Here is a 13,022-nt window from a genome sequence, read left to right on the forward strand (position 1 = left end):
ATGCTTCTAAGTGCCCAGTTCCCAAATTCTCACAGTTATTGGGACGAATTAGATCTTTGTTGGGTAAAACAGCTTCAGAGTAACAAACAAAACCCCTGACTCAACCTCTCACTGGATTGTCCACTTAAAGAGGAAAGTATCTACTGTTCTTTAAGAAGGTTTTCCAGACGTCAGTGGGTGCACTGAGCAATAATGTCAGAGATAAGAAAATCAATTTTGCATATAACATACTTTTTCATAATTTTATTTTAAATGAAATGACATCCAGATACAGCCCAGTTATTTAAGAAAGGATTTAGATGAATGTTTAAGGCTGAAAAAACTCCCTGAATTAATTGATTTAGCTTCTCTTTATTTTTTGCCAATGTTGTTATTAGCTCAGACAAATTTCACTCTTCTGCATTTCTCAGATTCAAAATCACAATCATTTTTTAAAAAAGTAAAAAATAACTAAAACGTTCACTTTCCAAACAATCTTATGAGATCAACAAAAGCGTTGAAAAGCCTTCATTAAAAAGCCACATTGACTTGATTTACTGCTCTACAAATTGTTTAAAACAAGCATTCTAGGATAAATGCTTAAAACAGCGATATAGATTTGAAGCAGGATTTTTCCTAATGCCCCTAAGGAGACTTTTCTGGCAAAACTATAACTTAAAAAAACATACTTTGAAAATGTACTCTTAAATTCACCAGAATACAAAAAAGAAATCCCAAATGATTGTCTGCGAGAAAATTATAATGTGGTGCTTCCTCGTACTCCAAATTCCCAGGAACGCTGCTGAAACAAGGAGTTTCCATGCTGATATTTGACTGAGACCTGTTTAGAAAATGAGTTGGGAACACATCCTATACCTGACAATGTGAACAAACTCCATGGCACGAAAGCCAAAGGGACTGCTAAGTAAGGCAACCAAGGCAAAGTATGGCTTAAGTGCAGTCTGGTTAAGTCAGAGTAAGTATTTTTGAAGTTGTCACTTATGCTTCCACTGAAAAATAGCTCTCTAAAATGTCCATGAGAGCTTCAGTTAAAAAGATCTGGAGTTGGAGATGCTTTGCATAGAGAAACCTAAAGAAATATATTAAAATGAGTTAGAATCTAAAAAAAAAATCCACCGCAAAACACCTTCATGTTCTTACAAGTGCACAATCATAAGCTCCAATTATAATATCTAGACCAAGGATATCTAAACAAACGTGTTAAGAACAGCTTTGTCAAAATACTCATCTCTTGTTTGCCCCTTGCAAGACAAAGCTGTGGATCAGGCAGCGTCTGAAATTCTACACCGGCCAAATAATGCACAACATTATGCTGACCTTACGCTAAAGGAGTTTCTTTGGCATTGGTTTGAATTGTTAAGGGAAGGCATAATTTGGCCCATCTTTGCACAGTAAAAGACACTGGTCCACTTCTGTGAAGAATTCATAGGTTACGTATTTCCTACATGAAAAGTCCCTCCCACCTCACTTGACACTTATCATTTATCCTATCCAGCACTGAGAGCTGCTACGTTATTCATATAAATATATCGAAGCTCAGGAAAGGCTAACAACATCTGCATCATGTTGTTGCATAAGCTTATGCTTGAAAATACTAGAAAATAGTTGTGCACTGATAATTCTTTGGCTTGAAGCTGAAGATCTCTTGGGTAAATCAGTTTTTCCATTTGTTGGAGTCCCAAGCCAGGAACCAGCCTGTGAAGGTTGGGGGCTCGTGCCCCTGCTTCACAATAACGATGGGGGTCCCCTTATCTCTGCCAGAAGGATCTGTTTCAATATAACGTTTGGCTAAAAACAGGGGGAAATGAAACATGTAAAATATTAGTTAATTCCTTTGACATAAAAAATACATTGAAAGCTCAAGAGAAAGAACCCAGAGCTATTACAATAAGGTATTCCATTCATTATTTCAAAGGCAATGAAATGGTCAAGTAATTGCTGATTTCTCCCAGTTGCCAGTGAAAGAATTTTCCACAAGAGTCAAACAGTGATTATTACTCTAGTCAGTCCACTGCCATACAACCGTGTTTTGGTTTTTGATCAGGAGAATACATTTACTGGTGCTTTGCAAATTCACAAGCTTTAGTCCCATTTTTGCCATGTAAAAGCTTCAAATCTGCATTCAGTACAGATCCCCTGACGTCTCAGTGTAACATCAGTACCTAATGGAAATGCAACAAGGCAACCTTAGCTGCTTTGAGGAAATGCCTGTAAGCATTTTTAGCAGGAATTCCATCAGGAAGGCTCAGGTATAAGAAATCACACCAAAGACGACAGAGGATTTTTCAAGGAGGTGCATTCCAGGTAAATTGTCTTGATTTATCCTGCAGTAGGAATTACCTCCTCCAAGGGTGGCAATACAGACAGCTGGGGATTTGTTGGCATTCCTTTGACTATACACTGTATGGTTTCGGTCAGTAATACCTCATTTTATTTTCAGTGCAGTTTCTTTTCATTGACTTATCCTATATTCACTTTAAAAAGCTCTGATTAATCTTTCTCTTCATAAATTTACAGATAAGAAAGATATATGAGTTTTAAATTACATTTAAAGGAGAAAATACTCTTACCCAGGGTTAAATTCTAATAAGCCCAGTAACTCTTTTAAACAACACTGTAAACACAGCTACATTTCTTCTTCAATATCTTTTCATTTGTTTAAGCACTATTGATGCTACTTCCCTCAGAATTCTGCCAAATTGATTTGATTTACCAGATTTAACGGATTCCTGTCGTTCTGTTTCATTAGCATCTTTCCCAATCCAGACAAAAACCTGCAAACAGAGGAGAGAAAACTTTTGTGTTTTTATTAGGATTTTATGTGCAGTAGGCAAAACACAAAACAGTTGATTCCACTAGGAGAAATAATATATTCTATGAAAGTACTGCACAGATACACAGGTCTCATAAACCAAAATTAATGTGTGTTTTTTTTCCCTTGCTAGAGAATGTAGATCTATACTCAACAATTTCACCACTCTCTTGACGCTGGAATGCCAGACTGGATGCACTCCGATGAAAGGAACTCTAATTACATTTTCCATGATCATCTTTCCCGAGTTTGCAAGGAAATTACTCTTTGGGTTCAGGTGAAAGTGCTGAACAGGAGCAGTGTGGATTAGGCTCTGTATATGCATTAACACTGGTGCCCTGAGACAGATGCTACTCAGAGTATTGAATACTCCACTGAATAACCCCACTTCCGGAGCCCCAGTCTGCAATCTTCACTTTTTTCTTCTTTCTTTTTTTTTTTCTTTCTTTTTGCTAGAGATCCTTTTAGAAATCAGCTTCTTTTCCCAGATCTTTTCCATTCATATCTGAGTCAGTATATCCCAACACCTTCCCACCCAGCTCTTAATACTGCATTCCTCTCTGCTCCTTCTTGTATGGGCCTTGCACATTCCTTTGCATTTCCTAAAATGTCAGCCTTTTTCCCTTGAAAGTTAGGCTGAAGAAGACAGGTAAAGCATGATGTTCTCCCCATTTGCCTCCAAGGTGCAGAGAAAGAATAGAGAGAATGTGAGACACAGATGTGCTTTCCACACTCACAGTAAGTTTGCCTGCCATGTAAAAATCTCTCAGTATTTTCAGTTTTCTGTGAATCCGGGAAAATAATGGAGATTGTTTCTTCACCCTCAACTCAGATCTTCTGAAGAAATCTATATAAAGGTCTAGTGTTTGTCCCCTTCTCTAAAAAGATTTTTTTTCGTAGGTGATGCTGCTACATTGATTTTGTGGCTTTTTTTTTTTTCAGTAACCTTCTTTCTTAAAATTAATAAATCTTAGGGATGAAGTCAAGAACGTTTTTGAGAGCCTCAATCCTGGAGCTTATACTCTTGTAGCCTCCATTGGTTTTAATGGGAAGTGTCACATTACGCTTAGAAATTCAATCACGTATATTCACACTAGATCATCATAGAACTCAGAAAATACAACTCCCAGTGATACAATTCAAAGAAAATAAAACCTCTTTCATTCTCAGAAATATGATCTTTCCTCCCATCTTACATGCAAAGTTGTTAAGAATAAATTCTTGTTACCTCAAAAAAACAACAGTGGTAAAGCACGCAGCTTACCTGCTCCCAAGCATCTAGTAACATGACATCATCTTCAGCCAAATCATCCTGAGTGAATTCTCCTGGGACCTCCTCAATCTAAAAAGGACACTCTGGTGGGTATTTTTTGCTTTTGCCTTAATGACTTCTCCAATTTTGGACAGACCACAGAAATTTTTTAAAGGATAATAGGAATTGTGAGCATTGTGAATTAGGACCGAAGTTTGCCAGAAGGAGAAGACAGGGAGATTTCCATAGTGTGACATGTACCAAACTAACTAAACCAATTTTACAGCTGATGTATTCAAGCAGCTTACATTCATTAATAAAGAAACTATTCTGATTTGCATTGGGTAAGCTCAGTGGTGAAATACACATGCAAGCATGCTTTCCAGTCAGTTGAAAATGAGACATGATAGTTAACTAAGCCATTAAGGATTAGCCCCCAGAGGAAATGCAGACTGCTTGCTTCTTTCAGGGATTTACAGGCAGACAAGAAAGTAGTTTAATTTTCATCTGTGTGAGCAGGAGAGCTAATAATGTAGCTAATAGATAGCCTGTTAATTGTAGAGGTCTATCAAGCATTTGGCTATGCTTGGTCGTGCAGGAGTACTAGAGGGATTGGAATCAGAATTGCAAAAGTCAATCCTTTTTTCTCTCTACCATATGATGGCCAGAAGCTTTGAGTGATCTGACCCCCTTGTTGTGGTGAGCTTTATTAATAGTGAGTCAGGTACTGAGGAAATGAAATGGGAGATACGGAATTTCATAGATTTGGAGGGGATTTAAAACAGAAAACCAAGCTAGTGCATAGCTGCCAGCTGGATATTATAGTGAGACTGGTTATCCTATTGTATTTCACAAGAGTATTTTAGAAGCTTGCTAGAACAATATGCTTTACTATTGTTACAAGATTTTAAAGTCCGTATTAAAGGATCCTATTTCTAGTATCTCTCTTGGTATGAATGAGATTTCTCTTAAGGAAGTTGCAGAGATGGTAGCCAACTATTTTGCCTGCCTAAAAATTAGTTTATCTTTTCTGAACAGTAACACCTTCCCAGAATATGGAAAGTAATTAAGCCTATGCCATACGCTTAATATCCAGCACACAGTTCTGAATGTTTCTGCTAAGGAAATATGTCCTCCTACTTTCCTGAGCACAGGCCAGTCCCTTAGAGGTAATTACATGTCCTGAATCTCTACAGAAAATTTCAGGCTAACAAGGTTTTCTGGCAAAGGTTTAGGATGTTTCTTTTCCTCACCCCCACTGTCAGACACATAAAGGGAAAGGCACTGACCTGCACTTTCTCAGAGAAATGATAGCAGACTGGCAATGCTCTGCAAGAACGCAGTGCTTTTGACTAGGTAAACGCCTCATCTTTTTGCATCTGCAAGCCTCTAGTCCGCAGCTAGAGCAGGCTATGCAGACATCTCCAGTATCAATTCTTCTGTCTCTTCTATTCTCTGCACTTGAAATGATTCAAAGCATCAAGCCTCAACTTTCTAGCTCTTGTTAAGCACTACTAACTACACAAAGAAAAGCCAGGTCCCCAGATTAATTGAATACCCGTTGGTTCCCAAGATAAAACATGCCAGAAATTATACTATTAAAGAACGAGGAAAGTATCCATTATACACTTACAATAAATCTGCCAGTTTTGTTAGAACAACCATACAGACGAGGAGGATGATCTTCAGCCTTTGTCAAAAGCTGTGATGAAGTCTGATATTTTTTTTTACCTCCAAGTGCTTTCCAGAATTCCTCTGAAATACACAATGCATAATTTATATAGCAGTGGATTTAACATTTAATGGTTTTGCTTGATACTATTTCAAGAATCCCTGAACAGCATCTTATTTGCTGCCTCAAAGATGAGTGCATTTTCTTACAATTCTTCCTCCAGTTTGTCAGCATGACAATAAAGGTCTCACTTGCAGATTTACACAGAGCAATGTCTTGCTCCCCTCCTGGTCACCAAGGGCTAAGAAAGGATCACACTGCTCTGCAGCACCAGCTGCTGTCCTACAGACTTCCAGGGCATTGCACTACTTGTGCATCAGCCAATTTCAGATAGATTTCCATTGTAAAATGTTGAGTTAGATTTTCAAAGGGAGAGAGCGAGCACATGGTTCTGCTTACAAAATACGTAATTGTGAAAAATATTTATGCTGTATTTCCACACAGTACTGTATATCCACAGCTGCCCATTAGAAACCAACCTGGTTCCTGGCCTTCATTAATCTTAGCAGTCTGGCACTTAAGAATACTGGCAATGTATTGAGCTCCTTGTTCCTCTTCTTTGTTTGCTCCTTTTCCCACCCAGGTGTAACCAGTATTGTTTGGAAGTTTCAGAACAAAGGCATCATTGGAATTCAGTGACATTGCATCAACATCAACCTAGAACATCAAGAAAAAAATTGTTTCACTCTTCCCATTTTCAAATAACATAGGTCACTATTTTGAATGCTTTATAAAACATGCATACAGATGTTATTCAGCTATGCTTTGTTAATTTGAACTTTTCCTGGATTTACACTGACATAAATTAGAGATAAACTTCACTTGAAACTAGGATCTGACTTGAAGGACAAATCTTAGGTACTAGGAAGGACTGTCTCATTAAGGTTGCTGATTTCTTGTCGGTTCTTTGTCAGTTGATTGCTCACTACACATTTTCATACACTTTCCTCTGCAACAAGCAGATTGGTTGTAGCCAGTTATACTTTATTCGCTTTGATTTTTGAGATAGGTTGGTCACACAGAGCAGTGTTTTTTAGAGTTGTGTTCATACCAGATGTGATTATTCAACAGAGATAGTAAGAGCAGCTCATGGCAGCTATACCATATTATTTAGCAGGTGACTTTACCTCAGCAATCCTTGTAATGGACATTAGGTTCCTGCGGATTTGGAAGAGCCGTGTGGGTGGAGCAGGTTTCTGACCTTCCTTCTTGGATGTCCCATTCTTGTAGACAATAAGTGGTTTATTTTTGAAGAGGCTCAGTAAATGGGGAGGCTCTTTGCCTTGACTGACTCGAATCTGTACATACATAATAAAATGCAATAAAAGAAAGAAGAAGACATGGGTAATTATTTTTAGCCTTTATTGAATAGCGTAGAGGATGTTAGCTAATAAAACCAGGAGTGTTAGCAAGTGCAGGAACTGGCAAACTGAGAAGATGTAAGAATATAGGTCCAGACACATTAGAGTGTTTGTGACATTCGTTGTTAATCACGTTAACACAGAGATAGGATTTAAACCTCTAAAATATTGTCTCACTGATTAAAATGTCTACTATCTACTGTAATAAGAAAATTGCTTTTTTTCTAAAAGAACTGTCATTTCATGGAGTTTCGTATGTCACTTAATTCCACTAACACAATAACTTGAAATTTTAGGGGCTGTGTATTTAAACACAAGAAGACAGTCGTTCTTCCTGATTGTTTTTTTATGTGTGCATTTATCTGTAGTACGATAAAAAAGATGAGCATAAATCCATCTTGCATGAATAACATGGATGACCAAAGGGAACTTCCATTACAGATACAAAAGAAATTGTTACCATCTCAAAGAACACTGAGCTATGAAGAACTGCTATTTTTACAGATTAATGTACTGTATAAGTTACTCGTATACTTTCTGTTCATTCTTCCTTTATGAGTCTTTTCCCACCTAAGGAAGCAAAAGCTGCAACAGCTAAAGACTATATTGTATATGGATTTTTTATGCAAGTTCCCCTTGTTTTATACAAGGAAAAGTGACTTACATCTTGCATGAAATGAAGGCAAAAGGAAGAATGGCAGGATAGAAAAGCTGAGGGGGGCAGGGGGAAGAAAAGCAAATAAATGGAAAGCTGCCTGTTAGGAAGGCAGCAAAAGGCAGCCGCACAGGGAGGAACCATGCCTATCTTTTGGTCATACTGGCTCTGCTCCCTATGCAAAACACCCAGGGGACATGGCAGTACCAGGCTGAGGATGCTGCTGTACTCAGCCAGAGGCAGGGGAGCTCAGTATAAGCGTGCTGCAGAGCTCTGGTACAAGGTAAAAGGCCCCAAGCTATGCCTGGTCAAGCTGGAAGCAGCAGAGAGCCAAGCAAGAGCTGCTGCAGGCCAGCAGATTGTGCTGGGCTGCCAAGGAAACGCTTCCAGCTGCTGTACTGCTGGACAGACTGAGAACATTACCTGACTGGGACACCTAACATGTATGCTTGTGGATGTCAAGCTGCAAAACTGTGGCAGGATTTTACAAACGACAAACAGCAAGAACAAACAAATGAAAAAACAAAAACAACACAGAAGAAATGCACTGAGGGAAACATTCCAGCAAAGCAAATGGTCTCATGGCGTTTTAATACTAATTTATACTGTAGTGCCATCTAGTGAGCAGAAATAATACACTTCAAACCTTTCCAATAATGCTTTTACACATTAAGTACAGGTGATATATTTTAGGTAAGCAAGTATATGCATAAAAATCCATACATATATATATATATATGTATGTATTTATAAGCATATACATGCCTACCTAGAATATATTACCTGTACTTAAGATAGAATCATAGAATCATAGATGGCCTGTGTTGAAAAGGACCACAATGATCATCTGGTTTCAACCCCCCTGCTCTGTGCAGGGTCGCCGACCACCAGACCAGGCTGCCCAGAGCCACATCCAGCCTGGCCTTGAATGCCTCCAGGGATGGAGAAACCACAACCTCCTTGGGCAACCTCTTCTAGTGCATCACCACCCTCTGGGTGAAAAACTTCCTTCTAGTATCTAACCTAAACCTCCTAAACACACAGCTCGAATAAAACAGCCTCTTAATCATATTATTGCAGTTATTTAATTGTAATGTTATTATTCCTGCAGTACTGGTCGTAGGTATGAGATAAAACTATATGGTGCCAAGCTGTGTCCAAAAACAGAACATACGTTAGGAATACTTCAAGGAATAATTAACTGGAAGTATTTTAAACTTTCCTGAGTATACTTTCAGTAATAAATCATAACTGATTAATAGACAGAAGTATAATCTACCTTTTAAGTTTAGTGTACATTGGTGGGTGGGGGAAAACCTTACATTGGTAACTCAAGGATGGGAAATAAATAATTACCTTCTAGTGCCTAGAAAAATCCCTGCCTGTCCCTAGTCATCTTCCTGCTTGAGCTCTTCTGTGAAAATAAGGGGCTTTCCACAGCTCCTCCTACCCATTGTTGGTTAATGCCCAATACAAGTAAGAAATGTATTTGAAAACAAATATGAGGATAAAACAGTATTAGTTGTATGAAGAAAATAAAAGGGAAAAGCTGGAAAAACAATTTTTAACTGAGTTCAAGTAACTGGCAGCTTGGTTTTATCTGTACAAACGGGTCAATGACAAAAAGACTGTGTGAATACAAACTCTTGTTATTTCAACTAAGGAGATACATCTATCTTCTGCAACTAAGCTAAGTGCTATGAAAAAAGATCAGTATGGCAACATGCACAATTTCTTGCAGAGTGAACTGTGAGGTATTTACAGTGCTTCATGGCTAATCATTGTACCATTAAGTTGTGATAAAACTCAAGTAATTTCAGGCAGTTTATGCACTGAATGGAAGTTAAATATCTTGATAGATGACAAATACACAGAAGGGATCACCATTAGCAGTTGATATTCCCTGTCTTCAAACACTATCTCCTCCTTTCAGTTCTTGTTTCTGCATCCATATTGTATTCTCTGTTCAAGGTCATCCCAAAGACACTAACCTGCACAGCTTGATCGTTCAATGACCTGTCTAGCTGAACAGTTAAAAATGCAGAAGCAGTCAGTTCATCTTTTGTAGCACGGGCTCCTTGCCTGAGGAAGACATTGTAAAAAAAAAACAACAATTGAGCTTGATTTCAAAATGGTCTAGAGATTATACTGCATGTCCAAGACATAGTAAATAACCCTGCATTTACATGTGACTCTCTACTCTTCTCAACAGGACACAAAGTCAGCATGAAATAATATCCACATACAGGAGGTCTGTGCAAAGCTGTCAACACATACCATGTGTAGATGATCTGCCCTTTAGGATAAGTGTAAAGGATGATGTAACAGTCACCACCATAGAACTGTCCATATGTCTCAGGTTGCACAGGAACTCTGCCACTGCTTTCCACTCTCCAGATCTGGGGAAACACAGAAATCACTGCAAAATGCTAAACTTCATCTTCAGTCTCTTCAAGAGGCAATTTGTTCTATCATACCTTAAGCAGTTTTTCTTCTATTCTCAAATGTTATAGTGTATGACCAAGAAAGACTGTATGAAAGATATGTTTGCACCCTACATCCAGAGATTGAATGAATAATGATCAATGAGCCTTGCAGTACACTCTTCTTTGTCTTGATGCTTTAATGTCATTTCATAGTGCTATATTTGAACTTACTTTCTTAATGTATTAAGATGATAGTGTAACACGAATGTCACAACATTATGGCTCCCAGTAGAACTATAATAGTGTTTAGGAGAGGTATTCAAGATACAGTTTTGCAGATTTCTTGTATTTGATTCACTCCAGTGCAACTCAGTCAACAGCTGCCTTTCAAAAACATGTGGTTGAAATTATAAATAAAAAGTGCTCCAGGTCTAAGCTACTGTGGCTGAAATTCATGGACCATTCCAAGTATGAGGTCAGAAATGCAGAAAATAAGACAATAAGACTGTGGGCATTTATTCCTCCTCTTACTTTCAGGATCCCAACATTCAGACCTGTATCCAACAAGGTGCGTTGGTGCAGTACCAAGCTAGCCCTGTGTAGTCCAAATATATTTCCTGGATTATACAAAAGACTAATCCAAAGAGATTTCAATGGGATACGGATAGATTTGAAAAGACTCTAAAGTCATCATATTCTTTCAAAATTCAGGCTACTTGAAACACTCACTAGGGACAAAGAAGCAGATAGGACAGATACAACAAGACATATGTAGATAAATGGATTAAATTTCTGACTCCAAAGGCAAGTTTTCCCATTCCAGATTTCAAGATGATGTGGGATAGAAGCATTCCTTTAGTTATAAGGATTGTATTTAAAGTATTTCCTGTATAACTATTTTATAAAAGGGGAGATATTTCTGCTCTTTGATTTCTTCTGATGACTGCTACATCTTTCATGAGCATAAAAATAACATTACATGCCAGCATACTGCTGACAAAGAGATTCACTTTCAACTTCAAGTCTATTTGTAGGAATAACCATTAATGTAATTGTACTCAACATAATATCTTACATAGCAAAACATACAGTAGCAGTTTAACCTATTACAAGTAACAGAGAAACTGGATAGGTGGAAATTGGAATAGGTGTAACCACACAAAAAGTACCTGTACTTTCCCTGAGCCATCATCTATCATGTTATGCTGTGCAGCCATTTGTGGAGACTCGTGTAACTTGGTAGCATCAAATTCAATCTGCTCAATTTTAGCCACTCTCTCTGTGACATATACTTTGCCGAAGCCATCGCTTTGATCTTTATCCTTCCAGTCTTTGAAAAATTGTTTGAAAATTGGCGTTTCACCTCCTTCTGGAAGCACTTGAATCTGAAATGAAACAGGAAACATGAGATGGAATGAAAACAAGGCTGACATGGTTACTGAAATGAAAACTCTTCTGAATTATCTGTCAATAAAACATTGCCCTTATGGACTTATATGCCCTTAAATTTTTTTTTTTTTTTTTTTTTTTTTGTGATTTAAAAACAAAGCCTTTAACAGAGTTCATTATCTCTTGGTATCATCTCATAAACTCATAAACAGATCACACCTGTGTGTTGGCAGGATAATTCATCTGCTGTATAAATGCTTCAGCATTCTTCATGGCAGCCTTTCTTTCCTGTGGGTTAGCATCTTTGCCTGGTTTAAAGATAAGAACAACAATCCATGAGAAAAGGCAGTGAGCTCACCGACTTTGTCAAAACAAGATGCCCTTGAGCCAGATTCTCTTCAACATTGCTTATGCCTCTATCTTGACCAAACACGAATAATGAGATCCACACAACGTTTGAACAGCCAAAACAGTACCTTAATGGTTTTGAAAAAAAGAATCGTTATTCCTTTTGCTTTGTGTGTTTTGGTTGGAAAAGAAAGAAAGAAAGAAAGAAAAAGGCTACTCAAAATTTCTGCTAGGTTTGAGGCATACATCCAGTAAGAACACTCAGGATATTTTCTGTGAATCCTTGTCTTCTTTGCTGCAGTGTGTTAACTGAAGCTGCTCTCTAGAACTGCCTTCCCCTCATTAGGCACCACCACAATTCTACTACTCCCAAGTAAATGAAACTCCCTTTCAATCTGGCTGTGCTGTGCAATTTACCACCACTTTTCCCCACCCATTCCTCCTTCCTCTACCCTGTTCAGTATTAGACATCTCTGAAAGCCTCAGTGGGATGATTTTTTTTGTATCAGTTCTGCATTCCAGCTGGCTGTCAACGACTATGCTTTAAAGACTTCTTAGTCTACCAAGATGCTCTGATAAGCTATTCATTGTATTCAGTTTTGAATGAGACTATTAGCAAAGTAATTCACACTCCTCAGCTTAGTGGGCTGAAGATTTCCAGCAGCGATGATAACTGCAGCCTCTCAGTGCAAGGGTGAGACTTGCAGATTAATGTTTTTTTTCTGACACATTATCATTATCAGTGGTAGCAAAGTGAGGATACACAAAGGAACGAGTAGGGCCACGTTCACAAGACCTACATTGGATGTAATTGAGGGAAAACCAGGAGTCAGGCTCAGAACTCTGAGCACAATCCCCCCATATGTTATTTTTTATAGGTTACATCCCTGAATGCAAATAATTACTCAAGCAGGATGCTTACAATACTTCCTGGATTCAGAAGTTTGACAACTGCATTGATTAATTATTTGCTATTTCACATGGCAGAAAGAAATGCAAATGTCACAGAAGAATTAATATACTGCCTCAGACAAAAAAAAAAAAAAA

At 38.0% G+C, this 13,022-nt stretch overlaps 1 protein-coding gene across 1 annotated transcript in view; it reads right to left on the reverse strand.

The window, feature by feature from the left end:
• Positions 1 to 228: 228 nt before the first annotated feature.
• SCIN (scinderin) overlaps positions 229 to 13,022 on the reverse strand; it is a 45,511-nt gene continuing 32,717 nt past the window's right edge. Inside the window, exons 7-16 of the mRNA XM_042816982.1 lie at positions 11,847 to 11,935; positions 11,408 to 11,623; positions 10,090 to 10,211; positions 9,804 to 9,894; positions 6,924 to 7,094; positions 6,276 to 6,453; positions 5,698 to 5,819; positions 4,077 to 4,154; positions 2,714 to 2,774; positions 229 to 1,788 (exon numbers count right to left, since the gene is read on the reverse strand). Coding sequence (XP_042672916.1) covers positions 1,655 to 1,788; positions 2,714 to 2,774; positions 4,077 to 4,154; positions 5,698 to 5,819; positions 6,276 to 6,453; positions 6,924 to 7,094; positions 9,804 to 9,894; positions 10,090 to 10,211; positions 11,408 to 11,623; positions 11,847 to 11,935 — 1,262 coding nt within the window. The 3' untranslated portion in view covers positions 229 to 1,654. The remainder of the gene's footprint in view (positions 1,789 to 2,713; positions 2,775 to 4,076; positions 4,155 to 5,697; positions 5,820 to 6,275; positions 6,454 to 6,923; positions 7,095 to 9,803; positions 9,895 to 10,089; positions 10,212 to 11,407; positions 11,624 to 11,846; positions 11,936 to 13,022) is intronic.

This window comes from Centrocercus urophasianus, unplaced genomic scaffold (genome assembly GCF_019232065.1).
Source record: "Centrocercus urophasianus isolate 14NV4802_14NV808 unplaced genomic scaffold, USGS_Curo_1.0 seq_16, whole genome shotgun sequence".
NCBI classification, from domain to species: Eukaryota; Metazoa; Chordata; class Aves; order Galliformes; family Phasianidae; genus Centrocercus; species Centrocercus urophasianus.